Source organism: Lipotes vexillifer, unplaced genomic scaffold (genome assembly GCF_000442215.2).
Source record: "Lipotes vexillifer unplaced genomic scaffold, Lipotes_vexillifer_v1.1 scaffold1339, whole genome shotgun sequence".
NCBI lineage: Eukaryota > Metazoa > Chordata > Mammalia > Artiodactyla > Lipotidae > Lipotes > Lipotes vexillifer.
In genome coordinates, this window is record NW_006771642.1 from 144821 (window position 1) to 164317 (window position 19497).

The 19497-nt window shown below is 47.4% G+C and overlaps 1 protein-coding gene across 1 annotated transcript in view; it reads right to left on the reverse strand.

Annotated features, from left to right (window-relative positions):
• Positions 1-19497, reverse strand: part of ARNT2 (aryl hydrocarbon receptor nuclear translocator 2) — a 149910-nt gene that overhangs the window by 27017 nt on the left and 103396 nt on the right. The window contains exons 9-12 of the mRNA XM_007447062.1: positions 15203-15279; positions 12938-13072; positions 10393-10467; positions 2911-3062 (exon numbers count right to left, since the gene is read on the reverse strand). Of these exons, the coding sequence (XP_007447124.1) occupies positions 2911-3062; positions 10393-10467; positions 12938-13072; positions 15203-15279 (439 nt within the window). The remainder of the gene's footprint in view (positions 1-2910; positions 3063-10392; positions 10468-12937; positions 13073-15202; positions 15280-19497) is intronic.

Sequence of the window (19497 nt, forward strand, 5' to 3'; positions counted from 1 at the left end):
GGGGAGGGGCCACAAGGGTGAGAGGCCCCGTTCCCGAAAAAAAAAAAAAAAAGAGGGTGAACGTTCTAGGAGAGTGCCCACGGCTCAGAATGCGTGGCCGGCCTGCCCGTTTCCACGGCTTCGGGCACAGGCAGCTGGCGGGGCTGGAGAGGTGCCGGGACAGGCAGGGGGACCCTGCAGGTGAGCTGTGGCTTGAACAGATGCCAAGCAGGCCTGTTGCTCTCTCGCTCACTTCAGCCTCGTCCCCCGGGGCTCCCACTGCCCGTCCCTGGCTCCAGGTCAAAGAGCACACCTGTTACCTTCATCCTAGGAGCTCCTGGAGGTCAGGCCTGTGTCTCACCTCCACATCCCCTCTGTGGAATGCAGAAGGAGCCATGGGATGCTGAGCCCTGCCCGTCTGACTCTTCCTCCTGTTTCTTGAGATTCACCATCTTCCCCAAGGCCAGGGCAGGACATAGGCCTGGCACTAGCGGGTGCCGCTCGGCTCCCTCTCCTGCCCAGGTCGGGGGAAGTGGGAGAAGCAAAGACCCCTCCATTTGACTCAGTTTACCAAGCAGTGACTAGACAAAGTCAGTTATCAAAACATAATAACATTATCTTTTTGCATACCTGGATCTACAGCTGTTATTCCCTCCTGTGATTCTCGCCACCAGCGAAGTCCTGACTAGAATATGGAGGTGTAAGAAGAATCACAATCAAGTAAGTCAAGGGATAAGATGTAAAGAAAGAGGAGTCGGGACTTCCCTGGTGGCGCAGTGGTTAAGAATCTGCCTGCCAATTCAGGGGAGTTGGGTTCGAGCCCTGGTGCGGGAAGATCCCACATGCCACAGAGCAACGAAGCCCATGCGCCACAACTCCTGAGCCTGCGCTCTAGAGCCCGCGAGCCACAACTACTGAAGCCCGTGCACCTAGAGCCTGCGCTCTGCAACAAGGAAAGCCACGACAATGAGAAACCTGTGCACGGCAACAAAGAGCAGCCCCTGCTCGCCACAGCTAGAGAAAGCCCACGCGCAGCAACAAAGACCCAACGCAGCCCCAAATAAATAAATATATAAATTAATTTATATTAAAATAAAGAAAGAAAAAGACAAAAAGAGGAGTTGGCCAGACAGTCTGGGAAGAATGACCAGTGAGAACGAGTTATTGATGGGGTCCCTGGTGGCTGCTGGGAAAGCAAGTTAGCAGAGCTGGGTGCCACAGCCAGGCTCTCGGGGGTCAAGGCGAGGCGCAAGGCGAGGGGGCTCCAGTACAGACAGGTGGCAGGGCCAGCTGGGAGAAGAGCACGGAGGGCAAGACAGGGATTTTCCAGGATCAGGAAGCCACGTGGCTAGGTGGGGGTCTGGGAGGGAGGCTGTGGCGGGACTGGACGAGAACCCAGGGGCCACGGGAGGCAGAGGATGCCCTGGGAGCTAGAAAGCAAATGGAGGGCTTGGCCCTGGAGGGAGAAGCCAGCAGAACAAGAGTGGAGGGGATGGAGACAGACCCCCACATGAACAAGGAGAGGTTCACGCGGACGGCCCTGGCTTCTCTGTTCGCTGGAAGGCAACACGATGTGCGCAGGGTTCGAAGGAAGCGCGCACTTAGCGGATCTGGGGCAGCCCATAGAGAACAAGCCAAGAAACCTGGGCAGCCGTGGCAGGTGGCAGAGGGGTTGCCGCCGCCTCCAGAGCATTGGTACTGACTGCTGCAGACCCCACCGCCCAGGGCTGCTACTCCGCCAGGGCGATTCACACACACCGTCTACGCACAGGATCCGAAGTGTGTGTGTGGGGGGGTGTTCTGTTATTCTCCCCATTTTACAGGTGAGCAACTGAGGCTTCAAAAGAGCAGGTGACTTGCCCAGGTGGGAGCTGGGATTGAAACCCAGGTCACCTGTCCTCTGAGGGATCTTGTGTGGACCCACCTGTCAAGCTCTGTGCCTTGTGGCCCAGGAGCAGGGCCAAAGCCGAGACACTGAGGGTGCTGCCTGGAAAGGAGGCTGCTCTGTGGGACCCCGATGGGAACCCCCAAACCCAGGGAGCTGGGATATGGCAATGGAGAGCCCTGAGGGAGACCAGGAGGTCACAGTGAGTGCCCGGAGGCATCAGTGCCCTGGGGGGCTGTTAGCAGATGAGGATGAGAGGTGGCCAGGGTGGGAACAGACTCCACGGACTCAGTGTCGGACCTGGCAAAGTGGAGGACGGCAGTTCACTGACCGGTACGGGGAGCCACGGTGACAGTTTCACCAGTCAGCTCATCGCATGCCCCTGAAGGCTGCAATTCCTGCCACACACCTGAGCATCATTTTGCCTTTGTTCCTGTTGGTTCTCTGGACTTCTATTTCCTCGAGAGGAAGTCCAGAGAGGAGGCATGACCCGCCTGTATCTAGGAGCCAGACCTCATCTAATCCTCACGGGAACCTGAGAGGGAGGTGTTATCACCACTTCCACACGTGAGGAATGAGGGGACACAGCAGTCAGGATCACACTGGGAAGTCGGGGGGGGCCAAGACCGGAGCTCGGGTCTGTGTGTTAACATGCGTGGGACACAGCGGTGGTGACGCCAGCAAAGATCTTGGGAGGACTGCGTCAGTGATCAGGCAGAAGAGAAACCACGTGTCCCGGGGGCGCCCACCCCCACGCCGCCTGCCCCGACACCCTAGCGCTGCCAAGAGGCTCAGCCTCACTCCTCTGCCCCCGGCTTCAGCAGGACCACGAAACCAGGTCAGGCAGCAGGTACACGGCAGAGGCACGAGGAAGCCCCCAGCTCTGCCCTGCTGGGCTCTGCAGAGAAAACAGCATGGGAAACCAGAGCACCTCGAACCGACTGTGCTGACGGAGCGGGAGGGCCATGGGGGTCATCGCTCAGCGCTGGGGTCTCACACCTCAGGAGGGAATTGAGAAGGGGGTCCCGGGAGGGGAAGGTACGTACTTGACATTGGTGTTGGTGCAGATGATGTACTCAATCTCGTCGGAATAGGGGTTCTGGAAGGTGAAGCTGCTGGTGCGGATTAACACCCACTCCCGGTTCTTGGTGCGGAATCGATACATGACCGACAGCACTTGGCCTTTCAGCTTCACCACCTGAGCAAACATTTGGAGAAGGAAGTCAGCAGGAGGAAGGATGGTGCCAGACAGAGGAGGGGGAGGCAGCCAGCGGGAGCTCAGGACAGGAGCATCGTAGCCAAAGACAGGCACGGAGGGTGGGGGGGGTGGTGGGAGAGAGCGGTCACCTGACGGGAGCCCTCTGTCCACTTCCCCTGTGAGGCAGGGCACTGCATTTAGGTTGTCCTGTCACCACCGTGTGAGAAACCAACTAGTCAATGCCCATTTGATATCAGAACGTTTCAGCGTTTACAAATCAGATCATGAGAACTCTGCAAGCTGGAGGGTTTCCCTTTTTGCCTTGGCTGCTAGGGCGCTCTGGGTTTGGTGACAGTGCTCCCGTGAAGTAAGGCTCTCATACTCAGCTATGTCCTGACATTGTATTCATGGGTTTATTTATTCATACCTCTCATTAAGAAATTCTTAAACTCTGTTTAACATTGCAGATTGGATTAAATATACTCTCTGGGAGGAGATAAAATAAAATAACTAATTTCTATGCATTATCTATTTGTATGCATGTATCTATTATTACCCTTTTTTTTTTTTTTTTTTTTTTGGCTGTGCTGTGTGGCACGAAGGATCTTAGTTCCCTGACCAGGGATCGAACCCGTGCTCCCTGCAGTGGAAGCGTGGAGTCTTAATCACTGGACTGCCAGGGAAGTCCCTCTACGATTGCTTTTATGTTGCAGTATGGTTTCCAGAATACTTCTAAATGTAAACCCTCACAAGAACTAGGTGAGGTGGGCTTTACTATTTACAGAGGATAACGCTGAGTGTCACGGAAATAAAATAAGTTGCCCAAGAGCGGACAACTTTGGTGGAAAAGCTGGGACAGGAACCGAGATCTTGCTTCCAAACCACAAGTGTGTTTCAGCGGACACACGGCTGGCTTTTCTGCTCTGTGCAGACACACACGATCTATCACACACAGAAACCCGGAGGTGCGGAGGCGGGCGGGCGCAGGTGCAGAAAGCGGCAGTTCTCAGGGGGCAGTTCTCAGCTGAAGCAGGAACGTGAGGAGAAAGGACACAGATGGCTGGTGCATCTGGGCCTGGCTGTGCTCATGCACCCAGGACAAAGCAAGGCAAACAGGATAGCCCCCTCCTGGCCTTCAGGACGGGAAGGCCCCAGGCGGCCCGACCGCAGACCACAGTGTGACCAGAGATGAGAATGGGGACCTGGTCCTAGGGGTCGGGGAGGCACTTGTGCTTTATTCCAGGTTGGACGTCAGTAGCCAGTCTGGGGGCAGGGACCCCTCGGTCACCGAGTCTCCCCCACCCTCAGCCCAGGGCCCGGCACAGAGCAGGCCCCTCCAGCACATTTCCTGAGCCGACCTGATGCATCTTTGGCCCCGCGCCCTGGGCTGATGCAGCCGGGGCGACCATCCTCTCTCTGCACTGAGGGTGCTGGGCTCCCTGGTGGGAAAGTCCACTTGATAAAGAAACCAGACCAAAAGCACAAGGAGGGGAGACCCTTCCTGACACCTCATGTGAGGAAGCATAGCCGTGGGGCGAGGCCAGGCTGGGCACTTGGGGGTGCCTGCCAGCCGGCCTGCAGCCCCAACAGGAAGCTGGCCAGAGGTCAAGGCCACGTGCCCCTCAGGTCGATATTCTGAGGGGTCCTCCTCTGAGTCTGCACAAAGCACACGGGACGCAGGCAGCGCCCCCGTCGTGAGACCACGTCTTCCACACTCTGAAGCTCGCGGATGGAACCTTTTCATGTTTCCTCTAAGCAGGATGCCTGAGATGGTGTGAAATTTCTTAACTCCATGTAACAAACACTCCCAAGGCATGGCCTGTGTGCAAGCTCAGCCCTTGGAGTTGTGGCTAAATAGCCGGGGGAGGGAGCGCAGCCCTGCAACCGCCTCGGGGCCGACGTGCAAGCATCTTGTGCGTGTTACCTCACGCAGTCCTCACAGCAGTATTTTGTGTAACTGGAAACTGAGCCTCAGAGGAGTTAACTATCCTGCCAAAGCCTTATTGACTAAGGAGGGGCAGAGACAGGATGGGATCCCAGGTCTACCTGACCCTGTGCCCCTTGTCTTTTCTTGAATCGCTATAGCTGAGACAGAACACTTGTCCCCCAAGAGCTTCTCACCTAGCACAGGCAGGGCAGGTGCATGGGTAACTGTAACTCAGAGAGAGCAAATACCACTACATAAACATAAGATTGAGGCAGGAGATAGATGGGACCCAGGCTGAGCAGCTGGAGTTTGCCCCGCTGTGGGCAGACACTCCAAAATAGCAGGAGCGAGAGACGAGCTGGGCCCTGCCCAGATAAGAGATAAAAGACCACATATTCCTCATCCTCGAAGTCAAGGAGACCTTCCTGACTACACACGTGCAGAAAGGCTCCTTGGAGGTCAAACAGGAAAGGGGAGCCACCCCGTAGTAGGTGATGTCAACCTACCCGTAGGCCTCTTCACTAGAATCCACCTTGGCTAAGAGATGCGCACACGCATGGGAGGACCCTGAGATAAATCAAATACGGACCCAGAACCAGGCAAAGCAAGATGACTGGACAAAGGAAACGGGAAGAAATGCCCCCTATAAGTGATTCTCTCTCTGAGCCCGCCTGTGTGTCTATCCACACATATTCTTTTTCCTAATGAACATTTTACTTGTTTCACTACTTTCTGTCTTTGTGGGATTCTTTTCTGCAAAGTTGAAGGGCCAGGGCCTTGTCACTGGCCACTGGTCTAGTGGCTAGGATTTGGTGCTCTCACTGCTGCGACCTGACCTCAATCTCTGGCCGGGAACCGGAAGCCCTGCTTCAAGCTGCTGCAGGCCGAGGCCACCTGAGATCAAGATCAGGTGCCACAGGTTACCAGCAAGTCGAGGAGACAGCCTTTCTCAGGATCCAGAAAGGGTTCCTGGAGGGAGATGGGTTTGGGTAAAATGTTGGCAAGTGAACATGCTGCGCCTTCTGGGGAGGGCTCTCCTGGCAGAAGGTGCAGCGTGAGCAGATGTTTGGGGGCGGGGAGACCTGAGGTGCGATGGGGGATGAGACTAGGCACATTAAGGCAGTGTGGGTGTCACAGTCCAGGCCTGGAGGCCAGGCTGGTATGTTCAACTGCGCCTTATTCAGGTGCGATGCTAGTGTCCTAGATCACAAAGGCCAGGCATAAACCCAGCCTAGCCCAGCTCTTCCTGAAAACAGCTTTACTCATCACCACCACCACTACTACCACCGTCACCACTGAAGGCATCTGAGCAGAGAGAAGGAACCTGTCTTAAATCTCACTGGGTTCCACTCTTTCATCTGACTTCTAGGTCAGCTGGGATCCAGAGAGGGAATCCAAGAGCAGACACCAGAGCGAACTCAGGATTCCCAGCCAACCTCACAAACCAACCTCAATATTCCTCACAAACTCGATCCCGTTCTAAGGTCTCACGTCAGGGCCATTCAAATACTTTTGTTTAAATCCAGAGTTCAAGGGCTGACTCCGAACGGACATAGCCTCCTCCGTGCTTTTGCAAAAACAAGCCACTTCCCTTTATCAACATTTGTCCCTCACCCCGACCACTGGTGGCTAGAACCCAAAGAACACAAGCGAGGGGCCCAGGCCTGGCGCTCTCCAGGATGTCCTTGTGGCTGCTGCCTGCTGCCCGCTGAGCCCTGTGACCTGCCCTGGCTGCAGGCTCTAGGGCGTGGCTGCTTTGGCTTTGCCTCCTGCCTGAGGAATGAGGTGGCTGCTCTCAGAGCTAGGGTTACTTAAGCCAGATGCCAGGGTGGGATCGATGTTAAATTCCTTCTTTTTCTTTTAAAATCTCAGGGGTGCTGTCAGATGGTGAGGCCGGTGTGGGGCTTTGGTGATGGGGATGGATGCTTTGGAAGGAGGCAGGCTCCAGCCCTAGCTCTGTTATTGCTTTGCTGTGTGACTCGGGGCAGGTGACTGAACCTCTCTGAGTTCTGGTTTCCACTGCAAAAACGTGGGGGTGATAATATACTGTGAAGGATTGAGGATCATACAGGATAATGTATCACAAAGGGTCTGGCTGGTTACCAACAGTGATTGGTGGGGGGGGGGGTGTCCCATCACTGTTAGAGCTTCATTTCCATAGGAAAATGAAGCCAACCCAGTCCAAAGAGGATGATGCTAGACCACACAGTTTATAATAATTTCCACATATTTAGCAAAGATGGCATAAGAGATATACTATAGCGGTGTTTATTGAATGTTTAACCATTCTGATTTCACATTTTTTCTGAACTGAAGGTCACCTACTGTGGGTGATGGTCCATTTAGACTACTTTATTAAGAGCAGCCACATGCAAACACCATAGCCAGTGGTGGAGATGATGGTGAAAAGCACAGATGTGGAGCGTGCCCACAGGGAGCTTATGTTTTAGTAGAGGAGACAGAAAAAAAAAAAAAAAAGGAAATCAATGGACAAAGAAAACAACTGAAAACTGGAATAGCTGCTGTGGAGGAAAACCGAGGGACCGAGAAGGAGGTTAGGGGATCTTTCTCAGCTAGGGTAGTCACTGATGGGGTCTCTGAGGTGACAGGAGTTAAAACCTAAAAGCTAAGAGGTGTCAGTTACGTGAAGAGTGAGGGTCAGAGGAGACACGTACAAAGGTCCTGAGGTGGGAGAAAGCGTAATGTGTTCAAGGAACCAAAAGAAGGCCAGGGTGACCCATGTGTAGTGAACACATGCGGATGAGACATGCAGGGTGAGTTTCCTGCAGCCGTGGTGAGGGGCTTGGACCTGCTTCTAGGTGCACGGGAAAGCCGTCAGCACTTTTTAGGTAAAGATGTGGCAAAATCTAATTTACGTTTTCAGAATGGTTTGGCCTGGGACAAGAGTAAAAGCAGGGAGACCAGCCAGGGAGCTGTTGCAAAAGTCAAAATGAGAGATACGGACGGGTGGCCTAGGCAAGGTCAGTAGGAGCGAAGAGAGGGAGAAGGGGGCGGGTTACGGGTGTCTCTTGAGGTGTAACAGGGGCACTCGATGGGCTGGATGTGTGGAGGGAGATCAAGGGAGGAGTGAAGGCTGTTTCTTGGTTTCTGGCCTTTGCAACCAGAAAGACAGTGGTGCAAGGGAGATTGTGGGCTGTGAGAAGAGAATCGAGCATTCTATATTTGAAGGTTAATGGGCATTCAAGTGCAAGGGTGGGGCAGGTGCCTATATATCCGCAGGCGATGGTCTGGACTGAAGTCATCCAGTGGATAAAATCGCCTGGGAGAGTCTGTTTCTGTTTTGTAAGTAAGTTCATTTATATCTTTAAAAAAAATTAGATTCTGCCTATGAGTGATATCATATGGTATTGTCCTATTTACAAAACAGAAACAGACTCACAGATTTTGAAAACAAACTTATGGTGACTAAAGGGGAAACACTGGGGGGGAGGGATAAATTAGGAGCTTGGGATTAACATACGCACACTCCTGTATATAAAATAGATAACCAACAAGAACCTACTACAGGGCTTCCCTGGTGGCGCAGTGGTTGAGAGTCTGCGCCTGCCGATGCAGGGGACGCGGGTTCGTGCCCCAGTCCGGGAAGATCCCACATGCCGCGGAGCGGCTGGGCCCGTGAGCCGTGAGCCATGGCCGCTGGGCCTGTGCGTCCGGAGCCTGTGCTCCACGGCGGGGTAGGCCACAGCAGTGAGAGGCCCGCGTACCGCAGAAAAAAAAGAGAAAAAGAACCTACTATATAGCACAGGGAACTCTACTCAGTATTCTGTAATAACCTATATAGGAAAAGAATCTGAAAAAGAATGGATACATGTATACAGTATAACTGAATCACTTTGCTGTACACCTGAAACTAACACAACATTGTAAATCAACTATACTCCAGTGACGTTTTTTTTAATGAAAAAAGAAATCGCCTGGGGGATATTAGAGAGGAGGAGAGAAGGTCAGTAACGGAGCCCTAGGGCATCATGGCTTGGAGCAGCGGGCAGAAGAGGGACCACAAAGCAGTCTGACAGGTGGAAAGAAAACCAGGAGCTGGTGATGTTTGGGAAGAACAGAGCGGAGCGCGCAGGGCGCAGGAGGGGTTACGCGATCTGTGTGCACGGGAGGCGTGTAATTGGAGCACTAGATCTATTTGTGCAGACATACCCAGGCCTTTAATCGGAGAGCTCAGCTGTCAGAGGCCCTCATTCTGAAACACTTGTAAAGCAGAATGTCAAGGGCTTATTCTCTCAGATGAATGACAAACTATTATTCCCTCTTAAAATGTCATTTAAAGGCCCCTCTGCTGTAACATTACCCGTCCTTTTCTTTGCGGGGGCTGAAGCGAGTCGCCGGAGCCCTTTGAGAAACTGGCTCTCTCTCTCTCCTCCCAGGTGGACCCGGGCTCAGGAGGTGGCAGGTCCTCAGTGAGAAGCCTGCCCTAAGGTGCTCTTCCTTCACTGAGCTTCACTTGACTCACCTGTAGCATGAAGATAATAATGCCCATCTCCTGTGACCGTCGTGAAGATTCAGGAAAGCAGTGTGTGCGAAAGGGATTTCCATAGCGCCTGGCACATAGTAGGTGCTCAATAAACAGCAGCTGATCATAATGATGCTCGGGATGCAGTCAGTAGTGTGGCCTTCCTCTCAGACCCTCACAGTCATCCTCAATCCTTCTCTCTCCTTCACTGTCTCTATCCAAAGCATCACTAACCCCACAACCGCCTCCTCTGCTGCTCCTACCCCATTTCAGGTCTCACCACCTCTCACCTGGGCGACTGAAGCAGGCTCCCAATTTGTCTTTTGTTCCAGTTATTTTGTACCCTTGTCTCTTCTGCATACCTGGGCTGCCAAAATTGTTTTTCAAAAACACTGCTCCACTTCAAATCCTCAAGGGAATCTGCACTTAAATGACTCAGGAGAGAATTTAAGCGCCTTGCAATGGCACATGAGGCCCTTCAGAATTTGGCCTCACCGGCCTCATCTTTGACCACTACCCACCTCCTCCCCACAAGCCGGCCAGTGTCACTCCAGCCGTGAGGAACTACTCACAACTCTCCCCCAAAGCCGTGCTCTTTTGCATCTCAGGTGCTGGCCCCTCAGTCTAGAATGTCATTTCTTCTCTGCTCATCTTTTAAGACCCATCCCAATTGTTGCCTCCCCTCGGAGACTGTTCCCGCCTCTTCCCCACACTGTCAACCTCTCCCTCCTCGGCTCTTCTCCCATGAACAGAAATTCCTTCCTGATGGTCTGCCGTCCCCCCTGGACTGCGAGCCCCTTCATGGCAGGGGCCCTGACTGACGCCTTCGGTGGGACCCTGCTGGCCTGTCTGGCACATCGAAGGACTACATCCGTGTGTAGCTGGCTTCCACGTCACCTGTAAATGAGCACTGGTGGTACCTGCTGAAAGCTCTCCCGCAGATGGCTCTGGTCCTCAGAGTGGCAGAATTCCAAAATGTCCTTTCCTAGAAGATCCTAAATAAAGAGACAAGCTTTAATAATCTCCAATCCCACGTTTCATTTTTTTATATCTCACTGTTAGACAGGAGCGTTCACATACACCCCCTTCAACCCTTTAGCTCACACCATCATTAGGGGAAAAAATGTGGATGCAAATTTTCTCTTTGAGCAATCATGGAGCTGGCGTCTGGTACGCTATCCTCAGTCCTTTCGGCATGTTCAACATTGACTTCTAATTTTGCTAAGGCATTAGACAGCTTCAAAATGCAATTTTATTTTTGTTTGCCTTGGAGAGGCAAACTGTAATAAACATATTTTAATAAACAAAAAGAACGCAAATGATAGCATGAGGACAGATGTGTTGCCTATGAAAACTGGAATTGTTTAAACGGGGAAACTGCAGCTCTCTCGTGCCTGGAGAAATGCTGTTATCATAAAATAACTGTACTTGCTAAAAGCCTGTTTACTACCTACCTTTGCTCCTCTATGTTTTATTCAAAGGACCCAGCATTAACCCCAAACAAAAGTGTTTTGCAATGAAACCAACTATAAAAAGATAAACCGTCAAAAGGCAAATGCATTGTAGGAAAGTGGTCCAGTTGGAAGTGCCTTAAGTGGCAAAGGATTTAAACTAAGTCATCGATCAGAACCCAAATCCGCAAATGGCCTCAGTGGGAGCAGACACTGACAGTGGAAAGGAAGTCTTATTTGTGTGCCAAAAAGCATCTAGATGCCCATGGAAGGTGCTGGTGGATAAATGGATCTGGCTGGAAACAGAGGGCCATCAGAGGTTATGGTGATTTTGGAAACAGATTAATTTTCCCCATCATTCCAACCCAAAATCTGAAGTTTGCATCAACCTAGAGATGTAGAATTATATGAATGCTTCCAATATTTCAATTTGGTCTGTTCTAAAATATATATGTGGGCTTCCCTGGTGGCTGATAAGGAAACTGGGGCTCCGAAATGTAAAGAAAGTGGTCCACTCTTCCAGGGTGTGGCCAAGGCAGTTTGAAACATTTTAGAATCATTGTACTCACGACCTGGAAGGATCTGTGAAATTGAATCCACATGGGGGACTTCCCTGGTGGCGCAGTGGTTGAGAATCCGCCTGCCAATGCAGGGGACACGGGTTCGAGCCCTGGTCCGGGAAGCTCCCACATGCCACGGAGCAACTAAGCCTGTGAGCCATAACTACTGAGCCTGTGTGCCACAACTACTGAAGCCCACATGCCTAGAGCCTGTGCTCTGCAACAAGAGAAGCCACCGCAGTGAGCCCGCGCACTGCAACAAAGAGTAGCCTAGCCCCCGCTTGCCGCAACTAGAGAAAGCCCGCGTGCAGCAACAAAGACCCAATTCAGCCAAAAATAAAATAAATAAAATTTAAAAATTTATAAAAAAATATATATATATATAATTAAAATACCCATATCAACATATCCCAAACTTTGTTCCTTTTGTTTCTTTCCTTTTTGTTCACATGCTTTTTATTTCGAAAATTTAAATCTACAGAAACGTTGAAAGGGTGGTATAATAAAGACCTGTGTGTCGTTTAGCTTGATTCATCAATTGTCAATATTTTGCCACATTTGCATTTTTCTCTTTCTTTCATATATATGTAAACATAAATATATAAGTGAAACATAAAATATAGAGAAATGAAATATCTTTCATATACACATATATTTTAAAATTTTTTGTTGAATCATTTGAAAATAATTAGCAGAAATCATGACACTTCTCCCTGAAATATATATCTCATAAAAATGACACCATCTCACAAATCCATAATATACCATATTATGCCTAAAACAAAATCAATAGTTACTTGATAAAATCACCCATTATTCCATACATATTAACATTTCCTCCCAAATGTCCTTTATAAGTCTGCAGGCTGAGGACCCAATTAAGGCTCTTACATTACATATTATTATTTTATCTCTTTGGTTTATCTTAATTTGGAACAATCTCTCCTGCCTTTTGGTGTTTCTCATGACTTCTGTGTTTCTCATGGACTTTTTTTAAAGAAAGGCCTTGAGAATGTGCCCCCTGTAAAATGAGGTTCCAAATGCATTTGAGAAACAAGCAGTTAGACAAAATTAATTGAACATCTTTAAGACTTTTCAGCATCTTTCACACTAATATACTTTTAAAGTTTCTAAGGAGATTTTTCCGTTTGGTGTTAAACTTAATTGATCAGAGAGCCTCTTTTTCATAGAGCATCTTAACTCTAGTTTGAGAAAAATCATTTAGATTAAACGAAATGGTTAGGACAAAAAATGGAGAGTTAATTTTAAGCAGTGCAGTGGCATACAATCTTCTTTTTTGCTTTGGAAGGACATTACTGTACCCAGGTAGGGAGATGGATTTTTATCCTGTGTTTCCCTATATTGTGATGTACAACATCTCGAACAAATGAAGTAGGTGCATTTTAAGTAAAACTAAATCTCTAGCTGACTGCCATGAGCTCAAAACCACCTACCTGGGGTTGGTAGCCAATCACACTGATGCATCTTGGGTCCACAAATGTGATGATCCCGTCAGAGTTATGCCGGGATAAGAATTCCGTTGGCACCGACATCCCACTCATGTCCATGCACACAGGAGAGCTGGTCACCTGGATGGAGAAATCCACAGGGAGGTGGTGATGGAGACTGAGTTAGAGAATGGGAACAATCCATGTGGATTTTTAAAATAATTAATTAATTTGTTTATTTTTGGCTGCGTTGGGTTTTCGTTGCCGCGTGCGGGCTCTCTAGTTGCGGTGAGCCGGGGCTACTCTTTGTTGCAGTGTGCAGGCTTATTACGGTGGCTTCTCTTGTTGCAGAGCATGGGCTCTAGGCGCGCGGGCTTCAGTAGTTGTGGCATGTGGGCTCAACACTTGTGGCTCGCGGGCTCTAGAGCACAGGTTCAGTAGTTGTGGCTTAGGGTCTAAGTTGCTCCGCGGCATGTGTGATCTTCCCAGACCAGGGCTCGAACCCGTGTCCCCTGCATTGGCAGGCGGATTCTCAACCACTGCGCCACCAGGGAAGTCCCCCATGTGGATTCAATTTCACAGATCCTTCCAGGTCGTGAGTACAATGATTCTAAAATGTTTCAAACTGCCTTGGCCACACCCTGGACTAACCGGAAGAGTGGACCACTTTCTTTACATTTCTGAGCCCCAGTTTCCTTATCAGTCCCTGGGAATTAGGAAGCTGTAACCTCATAGGGTGGTTGTGAGGTTCAGAGAGACACTGCACATCAAACCCTGGCACAACACCTGGCACACAGCTGGTGCTCAGAAATGTTAATACCCTTCCCTTCCCCCACATTCCCGTTACTAAGGATGGGAAATGAGCCTAAGGAACTGGTCAAAATATTTGGAAAGTCTATATTTGTGTACTGAATTTACCCAAGTGTTCTTTCTTCCCCATTTGCAAGGAATAACCAAAGCTTACCACACGTGAATGGAATAGCTTATTCATCTGTCTGAAAATGGTAAGATCTAGGAAACCAGGGATGTGAAAGGTCAGTGTCCTCTGAACTACATCTTTCATGGCCCCTTCATCAGTACGGAGAAGGCCCTCGACGCCACAAGGAGAAAGACTGAGTGGCTACTGTGTGAGCCAGGCATGAAGCCAGCGGACTTTATATACATTATTCAGCATATCTAATTCTCAAAAGATTAAAAAGACACATTTTTTGCCCTTGAGGAGCTTGCAAGGAAGGGGACTGCCCTCAACTAACTATACGAAAACAGACAGTGAAGAACTGACATATAAACGTAACGCCAGGCATGTAGGGAGGAGGGGGTGATTCATTTTGACTAAGCAGATAAAGGAGTCATTTCACTGGATCTTGAAGGATGAGGAAATAGGAAGTAAACGAGAGGAGAAGGAGCTGTAAAAGAAGAAGAAGGGAAACAAGGAAATACAAGGCAGAAGGAACAGCCCGTGGACAACTGCAACGGTGGGGAAGTGTACGGTGCGCGGTGGGCTTGTGGAAGGGGCATGCTGTGGTTTGGGAACAGGGCATGAGCGGGGAGGGAGGAGGTGGGGTTGTAAGATGAGTGAGTGCTTTATCCTGCAGACGATGGGGCAACATTCAAGCGGATTAAACAGGGGTGTGAAACAACAAGGTCCTACTGTGTAGCACCAGGAACTATGTTCAGTATCTTGTCATAACCTATAATGGAAAAGAATCTGAAAAAGATATATCTGTCGATGCAATGGGTTGGCCAAAACGTTCGTTTGGGTTTTTCCGAAAAGCGTGAATGAACGTTTTGGCCAACCCAATATCTATCTATGTGCCTATGATGTGTCAATCTATGTATCTGTCTATCTATCTATCTGTTTATCTCTCTATATTTCTATTTATCTTTCTCTATATATCTGAATCGCTTTGCTGTACACCTGAAACCAACATGATATTGGAAATCAACTACACTTCAATAAAAAAATATTTTAAAAACCCGGGTGTGATGTGAGCAGAGCTCAGCTTTGCAGTAACTGGCGCACATGCGGGGACGGACTGACTCAGGCCCTCAGGGAAGCAAGGACAGCTTGCTTCTGCTGCCCCCAGCTCAGAGTCCCTGCCCCCCCCGTCTTCTCCCAGATTCAGCCTCCTCCTTCTCCCACAGAGTGAGACACAGAACCCAACGATACTGAGGACACAGGTCGAAAAAGGCATCCAAACCTACAGGCTCTTGCTCTTTGCAATAATAAGCCTTCCCCGGAGATCAAAAAGGCTGTGAGCTTTTGCTTACCTGGAGTCTCCCAATTGCCACAAGGCAATATTTACTGCTTTGTCCCACGTCGGCATCTTCTTCGGGTATGGTCATTCCTGAAATGAGAAATGCCAGAGTCATCAACGACATGTCCAAGATGAATCGAAAAAGGGTAAAAGTGTCCATGATTTTATCTACACAGTCAAAGATTGACCCTGCAGGGTCTGGGAAGCTGCCAATGAATTAACCACCCCTCGCTCATTTCCTGCTCCTCTCTCTGCCTGATGTCTTTTGATAATTTCATGGTACATTATCATCTGCATCTGTGGATGATGCAGAGGGATTTAAGGAAGATGAAACAAATTATTCATTTATACATTTGCAAAACTTGGCTAAAACACTTGGTTATAAGAGAAATTTCGATAAGAGGCATATAGGGGCACTTCAAATTATGTAAATATTTCACTTATCTGTTGCCAAAAATCAAAGACCATCAGAGGCAGAATCATAAACAAAAACAAAAAACAAAAAATAAAACTCACCAAAACTAAAATGACTAACTTGCCGGGCAAGAGAACATAACCAGTTTTCACCCTTCTGATGTAAAGTCAGGGTTTTCGAGGGCTAGAAAGGAGAAACTGGTGATGGGAATGATGATTAAACGCTAAAAACCAGTGCTCTGGATAGGAAGGAATTGGTTAAAACAATCCTCGTTGTTGGTTAGAAGTGTTGTAGTGAAACAAGCATTCTGCTCTGATATCTCCTAGACAAGAGCTGTTAAGTAGAAAATTCCCTTTTATACTGCATAACACTTAACATAAGTATTTTCGCACTAGGTCAGATCGAAGGTTCACGGTGATGGAATCACACAAGCACAGTGACAGCCCATCACTACAGACTGTGAAGGGAGTGTTAACACGACTCTAGCTGTAAGGGCCAGAAAAATGTCACTCCCTCCTCATTCCCACCACCCTCTTCACACTCCTCTCTGCCTCCCCTCAAGCCCCCTCCGCTGGAGGTAACCAGCCCCTTAGGTTTCTGCTTTATCCTTTGCTGTATTTCTTTTGCACAAATGAGCATCTGTCTCCTCTTCTCCTATGAAGGGCAGTGCACTGTAGATGCTCTTTTGGGCTTTGTTTATTTCACTTCACAGTATGCTCTGAAAGTCACTCCGTAATTATTCATAGAGCTCCTCCTAATTCTTTTTTCAGAATTGCATATTGCTGCATTATGTAGAGTAACCAAGGTTGAATACTACCACCCTCTTATGTATGAATATTTAGGTGTTTCCAATACTTTGTAACTACAAACAAGGCTGCAAAGAATAATCTTGTGCACACACATTTTCTTAAGAATTGGAGGTGTAGATACACCCAGAAGATACACCTACCCTAGAAGTGGGATTTCTAGGTTACAAGGTAAGTGTATATGTATGTAGTTTTGTTAGGCGTTGCCAAATTCCCCTCCAGAAGGAGTGTACCAATGTGCATTCCCACCAACAAGGTAGGAGAGGCCTTTTCCCCCAGTCTTGGCCAACAGAATATGCTGTCATATGATTTAATTTCGGTCAGTTGGATAGGTTAGAAATGGTATTTCAGTGCTGTCTTAATTTGCATTTCTCTAATTATGAGTGAGCCTGCACATCATTTCATATGTTTGAGGATCATTTTTGTATCTTATCTTTTAGTGAATTGTCTATTTGTGTATCTTCCCCATTTTTATTAAAGGTTTTCTTTTTTCTTTTTTTAATTTATATATTTTATTTTTTGCTGCGTTGGGTCTTCGTTGCTGTGCCTGGGCTTTCCCTAGTTGTGGCAAGCAGGGGCTACTCTTCATTGAGGTGTGCAGGTTTCTCATTGTGCTGGCTTCTCTTGGTGCAGAGCACAGGCTCTAGGCGCACATGCCTCAGTGTGGCACGTGGGCTCAGTAGTTGTGGCTCACGGGCTTAGCTGCTCTGCAGCACGTGGGATCTTCCTGGACCAGGGCTCGAACCCATGCCCCCTGCATTGGCAGGCAGATTCTTAACCACTGCACCACCAGGGAAGCCCCCTTCCCATTTTTCTATTGGGATTTTGATCCTTTGCCCCTCAGTTTTCAGGAGTTCTTCGTATATCAGGCATATTAAGCCTTTGTGGTATATGTTGTGAATATGTTCTCCCGGGTGGGCCTTTGTCTTTTGACTTCCCTTATGATGATTGAAAAAATGTATAATTTTTATGTAGTCAAATTTATCAATCTATTACCTCTAGTATCTGAGTCATAATTAGAAAGCCATTTCCTACACCAAGGTTAAAGAGAAAGTCAGCCATGTTTTCCTCTGATATTTTATGGTTTCCTTTTTTACATTTAGATCCCTAATCCATTTGGAGCTAATCTTGTGTAAGGATGTGAGATATATTGGATTTAATTTTACCTTTTTCTAAATGGCTAGCCAGTTGTCCCACTAACATTTATTAAAAATGCAGTGATTTGAGATGCCACCTTTATCATACTATAAATTCTAATATGTATTTGGGTCTAATACTGGGCTTTCTCTTCTATTCCACAGGCCAATTGTCCATCAAGCATTAGTACCACAGGACTTTAATTACAGAGAATTTATTGTATGTTTTAGTCTCTGGCAGGGCTATTCCTCCCTTGTAGTTTTTCTTTTTCATTGTTTTCTTGTCTATTCTTAGACGTTTATTTTTTCACATGAACTTAGTGTCAACTTATTTAACTCCATAAATAGCTTGCTGTTATTTTTATTAGGACTGAATTAAATTTATAAATCAACTTCAGGAGAACTGACATCTTTATAAAGTTGAATTGTCCTACTCAAGAACAGGGGATGTTTTCCATTTGTACGCCTGCTTTTGTGTCTTCCAGAACTGTATTAAAAATTTCCTCATATATACTTGTACTTTGTATACTTATGAAAATTCCTAAGTACTTAAATTTTTTAAAAAATTTAAGTGTAAATGACATATTAGTTTCAGGTGTACAACACAGTGACTTGATATTTTTATAAAATGATCACCACAATAAGTCTAGTTACCATCTGTCACCTTAAAAGTTTTTACATTTCCTATGCTGTACGTTACACCCCTGTTACTTATTTATTTGATAACTGGAAGTTTGTACCTCTTAATTCTCTTCACCTATTTCACTCTCCCCAGACACCCTCCCCTCTGGCATTCGTTTATCCTCTGTATCTATGAGTCTGTTTCTGTTTTACCTTGTTTATTTGTTTGTCTCGTTTTTTGGATTCCACATATAAGTGAAATCATATGGTATTTGTCTTTTTCTGCCTGACTCATTTCACTTAGTATCAATATAATACGCTCTAGGTCCAACCAGGCTGTCACAAATGGCAAGATTTCATTTTTTTTTTTTAATGGCTGAGTAATATTTAGTTGTGTATATATACCACATATTTTTTTATCCAGTCATCTATCAATGGACACTTAGGTTGCTTCCATATCTTGGCCACTGTGAATAATGCTGCAATGAACATAAGGGTGCATATATCTTTCTGAACTAGTATTTTTTGTTTTCTTTGGAAAAATGCCCAGAAGTGGAACTGCTGAATCAGATGGCAGTTCTATATTTAATTTGTTGAGGAACCTCCATTTTGTTTCCATAGTGGCTGCACGAATTTACATTACCACTAACAGTGCATGAGGGTTCTCTTCTCCACATCCTTGCCAACACTTATTATTTGCTGTTTTTTTGATAATAGCTATTCTGACAGGTGTGAGGTGATTATCTCACTGTGGTTTTGATTTGCATTTCCCTGATGATTAGTGAGGTTGAGCATCTTTTCATGTGTCTGTTGGCCATCTGTAGTCTTCTTTAGAAAAATGTCTATTCAGATCCTCTGCCCATTTTTTAATTGGGTTGTTTGCTTTTTTGATGCTGAGTTGTATGAGTTCTTTGTATATTTTAGATATTAACCCCTTATCAGATATATCATTTGCAAATATCTTCTCCCATTCAGTAGACTGCCTTTTCATTTTAATGCTAGTTTCCTTCTCTGTGCAAAAGCTTTTTAGTTTGATGTAGTCCCATTTGTTTATTTTTGCTTTTGTTTCCCTAGCCTAAGGAGACATATCCAAAAAAAATTGCTAAGATGGATGTCAAAGAGCATAGTATATTTAGTTCACAGAGTTTTATGGGTTCAGGTCTTACATTTAAGTCTTTAATCCATCTTGATTTTTTTGTGGTATGGTGTGAGAAAGTAGTTCAGTTCGATTCTTTTGCATGTGCTGTCCATTTTCCCAACACCATCACATATATGTACGCAAACCTTGCTGGCCTTCAATGCCAGATGTCTGGGGGCTTGTCTTCCTGAT